Source organism: Penicillium longicatenatum (assembly GCF_028827895.1).
Source record: "Penicillium longicatenatum strain IBT 33135 chromosome Unknown contig_4_segment0_segment0, whole genome shotgun sequence".
Taxonomy (NCBI): Eukaryota; Fungi; Ascomycota; class Eurotiomycetes; order Eurotiales; family Aspergillaceae; genus Penicillium; species Penicillium longicatenatum.
Window position 1 is genome coordinate 2,316,141 of NW_026643122.1, and position 17,005 is coordinate 2,333,145.

The 17,005-nt window shown below is 50.2% G+C and overlaps 7 protein-coding genes across 7 annotated transcripts; 4 read left to right on the forward strand and 3 right to left on the reverse strand.

The window, feature by feature from the left end:
• Positions 1 to 16: 16 nt before the first annotated feature.
• Positions 17 to 618, forward strand: N7484_007693 (uncharacterized protein; the record flags this gene model as incomplete). The annotated part of the gene is made up of 3 exons (XM_057118080.1): positions 17 to 43; positions 146 to 523; positions 586 to 618. 3 exons carry the CDS (start codon positions 17 to 19, stop codon positions 616 to 618), a joined length of 438 nt encoding a protein of 145 aa, XP_056971115.1.
• Positions 619 to 1,134: 516 nt separating this feature from the next.
• On the forward strand, positions 1,135 to 2,928 carry N7484_007694 (putative spindle poison sensitivity protein Scp3; the record flags this gene model as incomplete). The annotated part of the gene is made up of 3 exons (XM_057118081.1): positions 1,135 to 1,291; positions 1,380 to 1,501; positions 1,606 to 2,928. The coding sequence occupies 3 exons, from the start codon at positions 1,135 to 1,137 to the stop codon at positions 2,926 to 2,928; spliced, it is 1,602 nt and encodes a 533-aa protein (XP_056971116.1).
• Positions 2,929 to 3,841: 913 nt separating this feature from the next.
• On the reverse strand, positions 3,842 to 6,671 carry N7484_007695 (putative RSC complex subunit (RSC1); the record flags this gene model as incomplete). Its single annotated transcript, XM_057118082.1, has 5 exons — positions 3,842 to 4,756; positions 4,835 to 6,091; positions 6,178 to 6,246; positions 6,301 to 6,463; positions 6,523 to 6,671. 5 exons carry the CDS (start codon positions 6,669 to 6,671, stop codon positions 3,842 to 3,844), a joined length of 2,553 nt encoding a protein of 850 aa, XP_056971117.1.
• A 694-nt stretch (positions 6,672 to 7,365) lies between these two features.
• Positions 7,366 to 8,364, forward strand: N7484_007696 (ubiquitin-specific protease OTU1; the record flags this gene model as incomplete). The annotated part of the gene is made up of 1 exon (XM_057118083.1): positions 7,366 to 8,364. The coding sequence occupies one exon, from the start codon at positions 7,366 to 7,368 to the stop codon at positions 8,362 to 8,364; it is 999 nt and encodes a 332-aa protein (XP_056971118.1).
• A 187-nt stretch (positions 8,365 to 8,551) lies between these two features.
• On the reverse strand, positions 8,552 to 10,183 carry N7484_007697 (serine/threonine protein kinase CDC7; the record flags this gene model as incomplete). Its single annotated transcript, XM_057118084.1, has 4 exons — positions 8,552 to 9,232; positions 9,295 to 9,355; positions 9,417 to 9,864; positions 9,919 to 10,183. 4 exons carry the CDS (start codon positions 10,181 to 10,183, stop codon positions 8,552 to 8,554), a joined length of 1,455 nt encoding a protein of 484 aa, XP_056971119.1.
• A 331-nt stretch (positions 10,184 to 10,514) lies between these two features.
• N7484_007698 (condensin subunit YCS4) lies at positions 10,515 to 14,382 on the forward strand (the record flags this gene model as incomplete). The annotated part of the gene is made up of 5 exons (XM_057118085.1): positions 10,515 to 11,334; positions 11,391 to 11,514; positions 11,565 to 11,706; positions 11,764 to 14,148; positions 14,209 to 14,382. The coding sequence occupies 5 exons, from the start codon at positions 10,515 to 10,517 to the stop codon at positions 14,380 to 14,382; spliced, it is 3,645 nt and encodes a 1,214-aa protein (XP_056971120.1).
• Positions 14,383 to 14,929: 547 nt separating this feature from the next.
• Positions 14,930 to 16,547, reverse strand: N7484_007699 (putative oxysterol binding protein (Orp8); the record flags this gene model as incomplete). The annotated part of the gene is made up of 6 exons (XM_057118086.1): positions 14,930 to 15,877; positions 15,954 to 16,013; positions 16,076 to 16,145; positions 16,195 to 16,234; positions 16,291 to 16,367; positions 16,471 to 16,547. The coding sequence occupies 6 exons, from the start codon at positions 16,545 to 16,547 to the stop codon at positions 14,930 to 14,932; spliced, it is 1,272 nt and encodes a 423-aa protein (XP_056971121.1).
• Between the last annotated feature and the right edge of the window lie 458 nt (positions 16,548 to 17,005).

The window sequence follows — 17,005 nt, forward strand, 5'->3', positions numbered from 1 at the left end:
CGAGAATTGCACCAGAATGGCAATATTGAAGAACGAACTTCCGGTGCGCCCTTTAGATCCGATCTGGTGCATGATGACGATGGAGATATACTAAAATGGGGCCCGGGAATGCCCAGGTAAACAGGTTGTCTACCATACTTTGCAGGATCCATCGCAGAATGTGACCCCCGAGGTCATTGCTACGCGGAATCGAGAGATCGAAAAGCTCCAGGACGAGCTTACGACAATCAAAGCTAATGAAAAAAAGGTCCGAGCTGCCTTGTTAACCTTTGAGACCAAGCCACGGCTTTCCGATCTTCGACAGGATATCCAAGAGCTTGAGGAAGAACGAAGTGCGATTCAAGCGCGGCTGACAAGCCACCGGGGGGATGAAGTGAACCTGCCCCCAGAGGAGCGAGAAAAGCTTGAACAGGAGTGGAAGCAATGGCAACGTCATGCCACCCTCCGTCGTCGCATCTGCCGGGAACTATGGGGAAGGTGCACCGAAGTTTTACCTGAAAATCAGACATCGAAAGAACTCTGGGTGGGTACAAATCCATGGCCATATGAATAGGATCACCTGTCGCGTGCTAACATGGCTTGCAGGAGTCACTGGGGCTTGAAGGAACCCTCCAATGAGCAGAGGTCGGGTATTGGCGCTATGTTGATGATCACTTTGTCTCCACTTCCATCACAAAGTGATTTGCGGCTCGGTCTGAGCCGGAGCTTCCTGATTTTATCCCCCGGTAGCGTTGCTCTCTTTTATTTTTTATTTTATCTTTTAATACTTTGCAGGAGATGGCCGATGAAGAGTGTCATAAGCTATATCATCATGGATGTCATTTTGGTCCAAGGCGTCTATGAATAGGAATTTAGGACTGGAGGCAACCCTGGCAGGCGACCCAAGATCAGATGAACAACGTAGATGCGTGAACCAACAAGAACTTGTGGAGATAGGCTTCCTCAATTAATCGTCATCTGTCATATTCCCATTATTTTGACTTTTTTTTCCCTGTCTCTTTCGTCTTCTTCCCCCTTGGATTTGTATAGATAGATTCGTTGATTTCATAGAGTTGTCTTACCTAAACCATCCGCACCGGGAGTCTTTCCCCTCCTCCGATCCCGAATAAACCCCTCCTCCACAACTGTCTGGCGATGCTCTCGGCCTCTCGCCCTCCTTCATCTAACCCCAATCGCCTCGATATGAGAGGTCGTGCGCCACTGCAAGTGCCCTCCGGGGTTCAAAATGGTCATTCCCGCAATCCCTCGAGTCTCGACATGGCTCGCAGTCCGCCTAATCCGAGCAATAAGAGTACGATTGCGCCTCCGCTCTAGCTTTCATGGCTTCGGTTTCTTTGTCTCGCATGTAAGCTAATCTAGGGTCTCCGATCGCCCCGCAGATACCAAACATGTTCCTTGCAAATTCTTTCGTCAAGGTGCCTGTCAGGCAGGCCCCGCTTGTCCATTCCTGCACTCCACCGACTCGGCCATCGATTATGCTCCCTGCAAATACTTTTCCAAGGTAAGGAACAAGTCACGGTCCTTGCGCGACATACCAATCGTCATATCACGAACTGTACAATGACTGGGCACTGACGGGCACTCTCTTTATTTTTTCGCCACCAGGGAAACTGCAAGTTTGGCGCCAAATGTGCTTTAGCACACATTCTACCGGACGGACGGCGGGTGAATCGACCAACTGGTGGTGGGACTGGAGGAGGAGCTGGTATGGGAATTGGAGGTAGCCACCTTAACTTGGGTGGTCGGGTTAACCCGCAGGCGTATGTGAACCAAGACTCGGCCTTAACGAACTCGGTCCTTTCGCAACAACGTATGAATGGCCATGAAACGCGATATGCCCCTCAGCCAGAAGACTTCCCCACCGTGCATGGACAGCAAGTCCCGCCATATGATTCGATTCCAACAATCGACGCAGGATTGGCCTCCGATGCCGGGTCCAAGTATGGTTCTCCGGTAGAGGATGCCCGCTTCCCCATGTCACCCAATCACCAACATCTGACTGCTCTCGATGCCGCGCTCCCTGCCTCATTCGATAGTCAAGGTATTTCTCATGTGGCTCGATATGGCCCAGTGGCTGCTTCAATGCCCTCAAAGTTTGGTCTGGAATTGTCCCCACCCGCGCAGAGGCCGGGGCCCTCAGATGCCTTCAGAAACCTGCGTGACATCGGCTTTAGCTCTGACCGTCGCAAGCCGTTCTCCAACATTGGATCTTCACCGCCGGCGCCTGAGGATACCGTCGGACCTCGATTCCTACACTCATCACGCCCTGTCAAGCCACGTATGCTGTCCGCAAGCGTCCCTCGGCCTACTGCGCTTGATGATTGGGATGAAAATTTCCCTATGGAAGAAGACTACCTACCGATGAACCTGCACGATGATGTTCTCACCCCGCAGGAAAAGTTGCGCCGACTGTCCCGGACGGATCATGATATCAGTGGTCTAGGCATGAGCAGCAGCTTTTCCAAGAATGGCTCGCCTCTCGCGTCAAGCCCGTCCAGGTTTGGGGCATTGTTTGCGAAGCAGCGTCAAAAGAAAGATGATGATGGCGTTGCCTCTTCGTTCTCTCACATCGGCTCTCCTCTCCGTGAATCTGCGTTGAACCCTGCTGCTAGCCCCAGTCTAGGCCCCATCGGCAGTCGAGCCTCCCATGATGGATCGCCATTTGTCTCTAGTCCCGGAAGACAGTCATCCATGTCTATGATTTCCGAGCAGCTCAGCGGAATGTCCCTTCACCCAGGTTCTGCTCGACACTCTTCCATGGCCCCAGGCCGCCTCGACCGCACCATCTCCTCAGGTACCACCAGTAAGATCGAAGAGGAAGAGGAACAGAACGACCTTGTCTTCTCCATGGAAGAGGAAGAAGGCAATAAGCGTAGCAGCTCTTCCTGGAACTCCGACGAGACCAAAGAGAGCTCCAACGACGCCTAATTATACTTTTACTACTCTCACGACGACACGGACCAAACGGCGTCTAAGCTTTTCATATTGGACATGTTCATATCAAAAACAAAAAAGAGGCCATTGGAGTTTTACTTGGGCACACAACAGCATCGCCGAGCATCAGAAAACAATCAGGGCCAAAGAAACAGGAGAAACTGACAATGGATCTCAAAGCCCCTCGGGGCTAATATCCGTCCCCGCCGGTGCGGTTCGGCGACATATACAGACTCTTTCCAATCGAATCCCATAGATTGAGTTGTGGCTTTTGCCGTGCTTGTTCGTGGCTATACCTGACTTTGGCGTCTTTCTTTTCGCGTTTCATATGGGTTGAAATATTTGTTCTACACCTTTGTTTTTGGACCATATTAGACCCGTCGTATATTTTTTCGAGACTGGACTCTTTTCCTGGCCATCTCCTGTATTAATCTCTTTGTCTTCTGAGTGATCTTAGAGGCTCTTTGGTCCCGTTGATATCTTGGTTCTCCAATCATGAGTCAAGGACCTTGGTTTCTGGTATCTTTGTCTTGGCCTGCGTTTCCATGTTTCACAGGTTCTTTCTCATCCTCTGATCGTACAAATGGGAGATGTGCAAATAAACTACAACGGAGGTATTCTTCATATATTCTATGATAGACTCTGATTGAAGCATCCATTCAGATTGATATTAGATACATTTCAGGGTCTCAAGGTTTACCTCTCCGACCTAATCATACATCTTGCAAACGCCCCTTATTCTTGCCCCGACCCAGAAATACATGACGCCTCCACCAAATTTGTGATACGGATGTGCAATATGAATGGCACAGGAAATGAGTATCGCAAGATAAAAACCTTCGTATGCCTCTCTTCATCCGTATATTAAATGCCACTTTATATGGCACTATCACTGAGATATGCCGACTCAATCCTTGTTGGACTGCGTTAGGATTCGGTTCGTCTGTTGACGAGCCAGGCGATCGGCTAAAATTCTACTTTCTCGAGATTTCAAGTCTGCAGCCCGGACACTGTCGGCTTGGTCGTGATGGAAAATCTTGTACAGCTCATCAGTACCGGTGACGATTTGTTTTACCATGCATTCAATGGCTCTCGGGGCCAAAGCCTCGATCCGAGCTTCAAGGGCAGTCTCTTCACTGGCACGCTGTCGCTTTTCTTCATTCGCTCGTTGCTTTTCTTCTTCTTCACGCTTGCGCTTTCTTTCGGTGACGTGCTTCTGGCGCTCTTCTTTACGAGCAAGGTATTTGAGAGAGTGGGCCAACTCCGGCTGAGCCGGTACAATGATATCCAGAGGTGGGGCCGAGAAGAACAAGACACGGCCCCTCTCGTCACAATGAAACTGCTGGCGAATATCGGCGGGGATCGCTGCATTGGCCGCGTCGCTAAGATGGAATACCTCCACAGCACGGGGGGCATTGGGGTTGTACACAGGCGCCGCAGCATGGGGACGGTTGGTGGAGTAGGGGGCTGCATATGGCGTTGGCTGTGCTGCCGAATATTGATGCGATGCCGGTGTTGCTTGATAGACACTAGTTGGTGTTTGCGGCACGAAGTTACTTGGTCGACGTTGGTTAGGACCTTGGTACATTTGCGGGTTCATTGGAGGCTGGAATGTCGCTTGGGGCATAGGTGCTGGTGATGTCTGGGCCGCAGGAGGCGCAGGTATAGGTGTCTGGAGTGGAGCCGCTACTGCATTGCCCGAGTTCACCATATTAGCACCCAAAAGAGGTTGGTTCATGGATTGACGGGGAGTAGCCGATGCCATGGCGGATGGTGGCAGAGTAGGAGGCGGAGACGGAGTTGGCTCCGGCGGTGGGGATTCCTAGTGAGAAGAGTCAGACCTTGTCACATTTGATAGGTAAAAAGAAAAAGAAAAATACAAAAGCCCAGTTGAACCTACATTCTCATCACGAGGGCGACGGTGAACAGCACCCACGACAGGAGGTGCATTATCTGCTCCCCAAGTTGGCCGGGGAAGATCATCCGTTTCCTTGGCATCGTCCTTCAATAGATGCTTAATTGGACTGGGGACCTTTTTGATCTTTCGAGGCACATCAAAAAGATCCATTTCGTAGTCCTTCTCGCGCACCTCATCGGGCAGGCAACTCGCCCATGTCTTGATCTTGTTAAGCTTGTGCTTTTCTTCATTGTAACGAGCTTCGCAAACATAGATCTCTTTGTCAGGTGCCAAGTCCCGGGGGCGTCCTCGACTGTAGCGAGTAAAGAACATCACAAAGCAACGGTCAACGATCTCATCGATGCGATGGTCTCGATATTGGCCGGTCTTCACCACCTCGTTAGGGTAAAAATGCTTCTCGAAGTGGTGAACCGTCTGTTCAGGGCGATAATACCAGCATGCATTGATCCATTGTTCATTCTCAGAATCTTGCCATGTCCGATAGATCTGCGCCACAATGGGCTTGGTCACATCATTTGGATTTTGAATGTGGACCCAGTCTCCAACTTTCCAAAGTTCGCCTCGATGTAAGATACCATTTGGCAATGGGAATCGACCATCTTCCATCAAGTACTCGCTGTCGGGTTTCTTCTTCTCCTGCTCGGCCAATTTTCGAGCATCGCCTTGCAGATCAGCAGCGTCTCGGTAGATTTGACTTTCCGATTGGTTGTAGGCCTTGGCGTTGTCAAACATAAGATCGAGGTCCCGCATGAAATGGTCGACGGAGTTGTACTTCTTACGCTTCGCCTTGCGCTTGATGATATCGATGGCTATCGGCTCCTTGATTTCCATGTAGTAATCTGGGTAGGCAGCCTTATCCGGCAGACGCTCGAAGTGAGCGATCTTTAAATGGCCACCGGGGCCCTTGAACTTCCTAATTCCCTTCAGAATGGTCTTAATCCGAGTTTCCATCGGGGTATCCACACGAGGCGGTCGACCTCGCTTTTTGCGTAAATCCGGCTCCTGTTTCTGGGAGTCTTTCGTGCCACGTTTGAAGCCAGGCTTCGGTCCAGGTTTCTTTCTGCGGCGCCCCTCATCTTCGGAATCATCTTCATCGTCTTCCTCCTCTTCCTCCTCTTCCTCGTCGTCGTCGGGCAAAGGATCTGCCTCAGGAATCTCTCCCAAGTCCGGATACTTGGCTTCCTCGGCAGATATCACACCATTAGCTACAAGCTTTTTGAATTGGTCATGAAAAACCTCCTGCGCGCGAGAACGGGGTTAGTCACGGGCCCACGAGGTATGCGGACAAGCTCCACGAGACTGAATATTATTGCGGTCGTTCTTACCTTTATCACAAGAGCATCCTCATAGGCTTGCGACTTGGGTCTGTTGTACGTTTGCGCGTTGTGGGAGATCTAGTAATGAGGGAATCAGCTTCGTGAATTGAGGAAAAAGCTCAAGTCGCGTACCAAAGCGCAATCGCGCACAAAATCCGAGAACTGCTTATATTCACGCTTATTGATTCTCTGCTTCAGGATACTAAGAGCTATTGGCTCTTTGATAATGTCCTGGTAGTCCGGAACAAGGCGTTTGTTGACACTGCGGTGGAAAAGTCGCGACGGATCGTGGCCACTACAAGGCGATCAGCATTTCGGCATCCTCGAGTCCTTTCGTGCACCCAAATCACTTACTCCGGCTCGCGAAAATCATATATCGCCATTGTGACATCCATCATGGCCTTCCATTTGTCTTCGGTCATGGCGCCATCCTCCTCGATTGAGGTGACAGGCTCCTCTGGCCGAGGCTGTGGTTGCGACTGCTCTCGCTCCGCTTGATCCATGGTGTACCACTAAAGTTACACGCGGGAAACCAAGAAGTGGGATCGTGAAGATAACGGAAGAGAGCTGGTTTCGTCGCAAAGGGAGAGAAAGCGCTCAAGACAGTTTAAGTTACGCTCTGCTGAGTCATCAATCACTGATACGTCTTCAATACGCATGTAATGTTACCATATGTGCCTGTTTGTACAGGCTACAACCAGAATCACGGGACTTCAACCATCCCAGTGTACTTCCTCCAGTATTGGACTTGAAACTGGGACACATCTAGGTTCTCAATTTCCAAAAGGTGCAAATTAAGTGATTCGGGGACTCAGATGGATTGTAAGGGAAAGTACCGGCCATACACGAAGTGGGGTGTGCAAGATCGGCCATAACTAGGACCAAAGAAAAAGAAAGTACAGTACGGAGTTACATTATAGTGACTTGAATTCGACCAGTCTCAGCTGGAAGTGATCATTCAGCAATGGTCAGTTCCATTCAAAGTATATGCCTCTATAAATTCAGGGTCCATAACAGATCCAGTTATCAATCAAGGATATATACTTCGCCTTCCTCGTCTACACTTTACCCCACATCTGGACCCAGTCGTCATCGTCCCCCTCACTGGATCAGTGCGGGACCTTGATCTCTAAACTTCATTTCCATATCCCACGTTTACTTGCCTACCGTCACAGTCTTACGTCTAGCCATTGCACAATGCGGATGCGCGTGCGAGGGCCCGAGGGCCAGTCAACAGTGTCTCTGGACGAGTCCGCCACCGTCCGCGATCTTCGAATGCAAATTGCAGAGAACACTGGCCTGGCTTCCTTCGAGGTGAAATATGGATACCCAAATCTCAAGCCTTTGGAACTCGAACAGTTCCAATCCGATCAAAAAATTACGGATCTTGGGGTCAATTTAAACGGCGAACAGCTGATTGTCGCGCAGCGACAGGGAGCTGCCCGACCTAATGATCCGCCAGTCAACCCACCGGGCCCTGCCATCCCACAGCCTTCGCAACAACCATCTTCGATGTCGCAAAGACCAGTGTCAACTGCAGATGACCCTCCAGAGATTGCCTCGCCCGAACATGCCGGTACATTTGTGCTTCGGGTCATGCCTGATGACAACTCGTGTCTCTTCCGAGCAGTAGGCGCTGCGGTTATGGGTGATATGGATACTATGGTCGAGCTGCGGTCAATCATCGCGGGATCTATTCAATCAAATCCCTCGGAATACTCGGCAGCAATTTTGGGCAAGAAGCCGGACGAATATTGCCAGTGGATTCAAAACGATGACTCGTGGGGCGGCGCGATCGAGCTCAAAATTTTAAGCGAGTACTTCAATATCGAAATCTGCTCCATCGATGTTAAAACCCTACACATGTTCCAATTCAACGAAGGTGCGCCGACTCGCTGCATCGTGGTCTATTCGGGCATTCACTACGACGTCCTAGCACTCTCCCCCTCCGACCCGCCATACACCCATGCCAACTCATTTGCACATGGCGACACCAAGATCTTTGACGCAGTTGACACAGTCGTATTGGAGAAGGCGAAAGAGCTGTGTCGAGTTCTACAAGGCAAACATTATTATACCGATACCGCTGGATTTTCCGTCCGTTGTAACACGTGTGGAGGCACCTTCACTGGAGAGAAGGGAGCGACCAAGCATGCCTCGGAGACTGGCCACTATGACTTTGGAGAAGCTGTTTAAGCAGCATCTGGACATGAATTTCATACCCGTTCCTAAAGGTTTAGAGTACAGTATTTTCGGTGTGGTGTTTATGGAGATACCAGGCAATTGGGTTTTTACGCTTCTTATTTTGGAGCAAAGCATTCATAATACAGCTGTATCGTATAGCAACATGAAAATTGCATCACATATCGTACAAATCTTGATCTCATAGCATTGCCACTTCGTCGGCTTCGTCTTCTCCTGCCTCATCATCTTCGGCTGACTCCCCACTCTCCTCGGGGTTGCCTCCCCACTCCACGTCATGGTGAACTGGGTTGGTAAAAAAATCGTGTTGTAAAGCTTCCTCAGCACTGAGCCGTTTTGTTGGATCCAACTCCATCAAGCCCGCAAGGAGACGTGTTGCTTGCTGTTCACTTTCAGTCAAATCCTCCACACAGCTTGACCATTTTACCAGTTTCTCCCAGCTGTAGCCCTTTTCACCGATGGTAGGCACGTTGGTTTCAAAGATCTGTCCGTGCATGGCCGCTGCAGTCTTCATTCGCCGGGTGCCAAAAATACTGGACATCTCAATCATGGCATCGATGTCATCTGCAGAATTGAAGAAGGGAAATCGACGGCCCAATAAGGTTAAAAGAATCACACCGACGGACCACATGTCAATCTTCGTTGTCTGGGAGGTGCATTTGAATAGTACCTCTGGCGCGCGGAAGCCTCGAGTCCCAGCCCGATTCGCTCGCCTCGATGACCGAGAGTCATTTTTGGGATATCCAGTCGACAATCCACCGGCGGGTGGGTTCTTTGAATAGTAGCTGGAAAGTATACGACTTCGGCGAACATATGATTGGTGAGTGCAGAGGCATGCACCAGTGTATTCGGAACCTTGGCGCTGTGGAAAATTGAATAGAGTCAGTGTCAAGATCAGCAAGTCCCGAAGTAGACAAAACCAACCTCTGCAAGCCCGAAGTCAACTAGCACACCTTCTTTTAGATCCGGGTTGTAGAGGAAGTTACTGCGACAGGCCATGTTAGCATGCAATCCAGAACCCAGAGGCGGTATGAGGGGGCATGTACGTTGGTTTGATATCGCGATGGAGAATGTCATGTTCATGAACCGAGTGTAATGCAGTCAGGAGGGACCGTAGATAATGGCGCATATCTGCCACCATGAATGTACGATATTGGATACGAAAGTCGGTGTGTGGGAAATAAGGTAACACAGCCACGACTTGATCCTGGAATCGGAATGCCGTGATTAGAGGGCACACAGATCGACAGCCTCGGAGATCGTGGAGGAGCTCCAGTTCGTTTTGAATTCGAATTGGACTGCTGGTCACGTAGATCTTTTTCAGCGCCACATATCGGGCTTTCTTGTGTCTGGCATGCTCTCCTTCAACTCGACGTCGTTTGGAGGGAGGACCGGCGAAGGCTTCTTGTTCTTGCGCTTGCCCGAAGATGTCCCAGTCGTTATGATAGTGGTCGTAAAGTAAGTCTTCGGCTTTGTAAACCGTCGAAAAGGTCCCTATTCAATGGTTAACTCCAAGCGTTTGTACAGCAGGTTGGATCCAACCCATACCTTCTCCAATTCGATTGACTAGTCGGAATCGGTCCGAGATGCCAGGAAAGGTGTCTTCCAGCTTGGTCATGTCTTCCCGAACAGACTCATCCACTTCCTCCTCCTCGTCTTCATAGTCACTCGCTCCCTGAGGCATATCGCCGGGCGTTGTCCTCTCATCACCATCCTCCGACGCGTATTTATGCGTTGCGGGCTGTAGTCCTCGAAAAGAACTGCTCCGCTGAAGTTCGAAGACTCCGGTGGGGGCTTCTCTGAGGGTCGACATGGCATAGACCCAAAGTGAAGGAAAAAAACGAAAAAGATCTCAGAAAATTCAAGGTCGCCCAACAATTCCCAATCTTGTTTACGGAAAATGGGGGGATGAAAGAGAAGGGTTCAAGCGCAATGACATGCGCATCGCTTGTTTTTCTCCGAAAACCACGGCAGTACGAGGGTATGACAGGTAATAATACGGGCGGTGAGCAGTCACTGTGGTTCCGCGCGACCAAAAGAGTAAAAGCCAAACACGGATATCGTCAACACTGTTCGCTTCCCCTCCTTCCCACTCTTTGGAACGACAACACCAACAACCTGCCCTCGTGGTCCACGACAACGCCATGGAGGACAGAATACATTTCGATATCAACGAGTCACTCAAGTACTACTTGAGTGATCCGTCTTCACTTCCAACCCCCGAGGCTGATCCGGAGCTTCTCGACTGCGAATCCGACCCGGATCAGATATCGCCGGCGTTGATTGACAATGTTCTAAACCCGATTGTGGATGCAGTGGCGGAGAACCCAGAATCCCTAACAAGATCTTCCATTTTCGATTCTCTACAATATCTATTAAAGTGCGCACCGGTCCCTTTCCAATTACCCCATGGAGGTTTTAGTCCACCAGGAATCGACTCTGAACTTGTGAATCCTTGCAGATATACCACCTTCGTCCCCGTGAAATCCCTCAGCAAACTACTCGATCTCATTGTATCCGGATTGTCTGTTGAGGCAGATATTATCCATGGCGACTTAGAATCCGACGAGCAGGATGCCATCCAACATCACAAACAACTCCTGGAGATGTACGGGTTCCTGCTCCAGTGGGCCCTATCCGCGGTAGAGGTCAAGGCAGCCGAGAAACCCGCAGAGTCTGCCCCCGCCCGACGAGGAGGCTCCAAGTCTAAGAAGTCCGCCAAGGATGGCCACTGGGATTGGACTCCCCAGATTCAAATCTCCATGGAGACCATGTGCAAGGTGATGAAACTCAAATTAGGCCGCATTTTCTTGACCACCTCGGACCGCGACACCTTTATTAATCTTTTCACCCGAACCATCTATCTGATCTTGGAGAGCGAGCAGAGAGTCAAGAGCATGGCTATCCGAATGCATGCTTTCAAGGTGCTGTGCATCGCAGTGAAGCACCATGGCCATGCGTTTGGTATGCATCCAGTGGTGGAATGAGGAATCGATTGTTGGAGCTAATTCACGTAATAGGAGCGCAAACCTCAATTGTTCAAAGCCTGACATACTTCGAGCATCTGTCCGAGCCCATGGCCGAATTCCTTCACATCCTTGCAGAACAATACGACTACCCTCAACTCTCTGATGAGATTCTAAAGTAATATTTCCCACGGAGTGCCCCAAGAACCTTGTGCTAATACGAACTAGGGAACTTGGAAATAAAGAGTTCAATTCAAACGACACCCGTGGGCCCAAATCTGTTTCTGCATTTATTATCAAGCTGTCCGACCTTGCCCCGAGGTTGATCATAAAGCAAATGACCCTCCTGGCCAAGCAGCTCGATAGCGAGGTGGATACATTCCCTACCCTTCCAATTAAACCAAACTTGGACTGACCCTTTACCAAGGCATACACACTGCGATGCGCAGTCATCGAAGTCTGCGGCAACCTCATCTCTGATTTGAGCCGACAAGAAGAACCCAGCGAAAACTACAAGACGCAGATCAACGCCTTTTTCGATGTATTGGAAGAGAGATTCCTAGACATCAACCCCTACTGCCGCTGTCGAGCCATCCAAGTCTTCATGCGAATCTGCGACCTAGAGCAGAAATTCCCCAAGAGACGACAGCGTGCATCTGAGTTGGCTGCGAGAAGCCTTGAAGATAAGAGTAGCAATGTGCGACGGAATGCGATCAAGCTGCTGTCTAAGCTGGTCGCCACGCACCCGTTCAGTGTGATGCACGGCGGTCAACTTTCGTGCAAGGAGTGGACCGAGCGCTTAGATGGGGTGGATGCGGAATTGAATGCCCTGCGGCCCCCGGAGACACCAGGCTTTGATGCGGATGCTACTCAGGGCGTTGATCCTGAATTGTTGGATGATGCAACCCAGATGCCGGATGACTCGCCTTCGAAAGCGCCTAGAATGACAGAAGAGGAGAAGGAAATCGCTGTACAAAAAGCAGCGGAACAAGCGGCCACATCCGAATTGTTGACTCGGTTACAGCTGACCAGGAAATACTACAATGAGGCTTTGCGCTTCATCGAGGTTCTCCATTCAGGATCTACTGTGGTCTCTCAGCTGCTCTCATCTCGGAACAAGAGTGAGGTAATCGAGGCCATGGATTTCTTTGTGGTTCTAGATGCCTACAAGGTTGAGACGGCTCGCAGTGGAATCCGTCGCATGCTTCGTCTGATCTGGACCAAAGGCAACAGTGACGAAGGCAAGGGTGTTCAGACTCATCTTATTGACTGCTACAAGGGGCTGTTTTTTGATGCACCTGATTCTTTCAGCCCCAATGATGCCGCGAACTACATCGCCCGCAATATGATCAGTTTGACCTTTGGGTCGACACCAGCCGAACTCACTTGTCTCGAGCAGCTACTGAGTACCATGATGAAGGCAGGGCATGTCTCAGAGACAGTAATCGCCAAGCTCTGGCAGGTTTACAGTGTTCAGAAAAAGGAGATCTCGAAAACTCAGCGCCGTGGTTCAATTATCGTCCTTGGTATGCTCGCGTTGGCCGACCCGGAGGTTGTCGTCAAGGAGATTGAGGCCATGCTACGCATCGGCCTCGGTGGCCTGGGACGATCCGATCTTGTACTCGCCAAATATACATGCATTGCTTTACGGCGCATGGTGCCTGGGCGCCAAGCTAAATCCAAGGATATCGGTATCCCCAAGCTTGCCAACGATCATTCGGTGCTGACCAAGCTTGCCGCCATGCTTGAAATTCCCTCTGACAGTAAAGAGTGGTACGGTGTTGCGGAGCAGGCTATCAGCGCCATCTACACTCTTTCTAAGCACCCGGATGTTCTTTGCTCTGACATTCTTCGGAGGAAGACTCGATTTGTGTTCCAGCCTCATCTCCAACGACCTTCATCCTCGCATGCTTCTGTGGACGAGGAGGATCAACGCCCTGGCACCGCATCGACCGATGGACAAGGATCAAAACCAAGGCCTTCATCCGCAGCTCTTTCGCAACTCCTGTATGTCGTTGGCCATATTGCGATCAAGCAGATTGTGCACCTAGAGCTGTGTGAGCTTGACTTCAAGCGCCGCAAAGCTGAGCAGGAAAAGAATAAAACTGTGGAGGCTGCTGCTCAAAAGACCGCCGACAATGCAGACGAGGATGAGCTTGACTTGATCGGAGGTACCACCGAGGACGATTTTCAAGACGCCATGGCTCATATTCGCGAGCGGGAGCTACTCTATGGTGACAACTCCCTTCTTGCAAAGTTTGGTCCATTGGTTGCGGAGATCTGCGCCAATAATAACACCTACCCGGATCGTGATCTACAAGCATCCGCAACCTTGTGTTTGGCGAAGCTCATGTGTGTATCGGCCGAATATTGTGAGAAGAACCTTCCGCTCCTGATAACAATCATGGAACGGTCCGAGGATCCAATCGTGCGCAGCAATGCCGTTATCGCACTCGGTGACATGGCCGTCTGCTTCAATCATCTCATTGACGAAAATACGGACTTCCTATACCGCCGTCTCAATGACGACGAGGCATCCGTCAAGCGTACTTGTCTCATGACCCTAACCTTCCTTATTTTGGCTGGTCAGGTCAAGGTCAAGGGTCAGCTTGGTGAGATGGCAAAGTGCTTGGAAGATGACGATAAGAAGATCGCCGACCTGGCCCGCATGTTTTTCACCGAGCTGGCCACCAAGGACAATGCTGTTTACAACCACTTTGTGGACATGTTCAGTCTGTTGAGTGCGGAGCGGAATTTGGAGGAGGTATCCCTGCGCCGTATTGTGAAATTCCTCATCGGATTTGTGGAGAAGGTAAGTTTCAATTGTCCAACTCATTCTAGAAATCTTTGAATACTCATACTGTCTGCGCAGGAAAAACATGCTCGTCAGCTAGCGGACAAGCTTGCTGCTCGACTGCCTCGTTGTGAGACGGAACGGCAATGGAACGATGTCGCCTACGCGCTATCTCTCCTCCCTCACAAGAATGAAGAAATCACCAAGACCGTGACTGCTGGCTTCACCAAGGTCGTCAGTGCCTCGGCTTAGCAAAAGCGGCCCTAGGCTTCTCCATGCATTTACGTTTTAACGACTGTACCTATCTTGTGGCGGTGTTTCTTGTGTTTGGTTTTAAGGGGAGGTGTTGGTGGCTACCGATCGGTTCGGAGTGATTTATGGATGTTTCGCATGTCGAATCGAATAATTTCATCCCTTTGTTCATTCACTTTGGTTTGTTACTGTATAGAACATTTATCTACGGGATTTTAGGAACCAAGTGCAGGTATTGAAACATGTATATTCTCTCTGAGCATCAAGGGAGTAGTTGCTGCTCCCTCGACAGGAGAATAAGTCCTCATTCGCCCCCAAGTGACTATCCACAAAAAATAAAGGGATGAGAAAGAAGGTACAACCTCCAAGTGAAGGCACAAAAAAGAAAAAAATTCTAAAGTATGTGAGAAGGTGAAAAGGGAGACAGGAGATATACGCCAAAGTAGGAATGGTCGCGCATGCCAGATACGCCAAAAGTTCTGCATCGATCAAAAACACAGAATAGAGGGAAACGCTTGAGACAGAAGCTTGGGAACCATTAAGAAAGCTATGCACCCTGTACTGTACTTTCCTCCAAGGTGAACTTCCCTTCCCGAATCCCCTGCAAAACCTTCTGACCCTCCTCGGTCAATTCAGGCTTGCCCAGCGGAGTGACTGCACCGGTGAAGAAACGTGGTTTCCATTCGACATCTTGCGCCTTACGCTCTGCCGCTCGCTGACGCTGACGTTCCTCGATGTCTTGCTTCAGTTTGGTCGCCTGGGTAAACTGTTTACCAACAATGGCATCCGTCACGTCGCCCCAGAATTTCAAGGATTCATTGGATAGCTGTTGATCATCGGGGGGCAGATCTTTCGACGCAGGGTAGAGAGGCTCAATATCGATGAGCAGAATGGGCTCTTTGGAGCCCGCTGGGGTGTAATATATCTTGCCGTGCCAGGACCCGCTGAGTCGCGCGATAATATCACTCTCCGCTACATCCTTCAACCTTGTGACATTATCCTTCTCGGGGTTGTAACGGAAAACCACGCCCTCCATCCGGTTCTGCGAGCGGCCAATCCATCCTTCCTCCAGGTATTGTAAAATAGCCTTCATGCCTGTTTTTGGGCAGGTGATGTAGCATGCGTCCGACACCGTGATCGATAGAGCGCCTCGCAGCAAGCCTCCCAGGTGGGCATGCGGATGCGTTAACTGATACTCCTCGTTGTCCCTCTTCTCGAGGTTGACAAAAATCCCCAAATTGTGCTGGCCGGGGCTCACTCGAATACTCGTGCCGGTGAACTTGGCGCTGAGCTGATCAAAACCTCGTGCGGAGACACCCCGCTCGGGGCAGTCGATGTAGAAGGCGGAGACGGGTGGGTGATGAGAAGTCTGTTCGGTCAAATAGCACACCTTGACCTTCTCGTTTCCATCCTTCACAATAGTGCCGTTGCCATTTGCGTCGACCCCCGGGAGATTGGCTTCCAGAGGGGCAACGTCTTGCACATCCCAACTGCACTGTTGGTCATAAATCGTCAATACCCATTTCCTGCATTTGTAGCCACCTCGAGAGAATTGACTCCATTTCACTTACTCGGAAAAATTCCCCCAAGGTCGAATTATACGGTTTGCATGGCTTGCCCTTGATGTATTTCTGTTGGATGGGTCAGCCACTTTCAATCAGGTTCATGGGGCAGACTGCAAGTCAAGAAATACCAGATCCTTCGTAAACCAGAACTTCAGCACCTCCAGCATGCGACCTAATTCATCATCCGACGTGCCAATACTGTCTAGAGTCAGCACATGAGCGACTGCTATCGATGACGGGTGCTGACCTTGCAAAGGTCTCTGGTCGGTCCAGATAGTTCCAATATTCTGAGTTTCCCGTCAGTGCCTCGCCCATGTCACACACGTGTTCCCTGCAAGCTTACCCAGATTCGGTCGCGGCTCTAAAAGCTGCGCTGGCAACGAAAAACGAACCGAAGCGATATCTGTCACACCCACGAATCTGGGTGACCGTTGTATTAGTAAAGTTTCCGTTCAGATTGGGTTGTTTTGTTTCTGTCTTTTTGGAGTTGATACCCCTGTAGAGTCTCAGGGATCAAACATACTTTCGCAAAATGGAGAGAAAGGTTTTCAGCTTGGAAGAATCATCGGGTGCCTTCTCAGGCACGGCGGTTGATGACATGGTGCGGAGTGGCGGTTTCCAATAGCAAAGAATGCGACGACGAAAGAGGGTTTCGGTAACGGGCCCTATGTCAGAGATCAAGAGCGCAGAGGAGGAAGCAGCAAAGAAATCGAGTATAGGGAAAAAGAAGGAGAACAAGGAAACCGTGACTTGTAATTTGGGGAAAGATCCAGTGACGTGGGAAACTGTTATTTTTTGCCATCTTGCCCCGGGTGGGGCATGATACAATATCAATACGCTCATATTACCCGTTACAAAGGGGCTATCTAAGTACAGTGACGGGTCATAAGTTTTTGCACCCCCCTAAAGACCCACTCCCTCACCGCTAGTACCGCCTTCCTAATTCGCGTATCAGAAATCACGCTAAATTAGTCGTGTATAGTCTCGCGTTCAATATTATTAGACCTACCCCCTTTCTTGTCTAATTCACTATATCTCCTAATATCTATTAGCTTCAG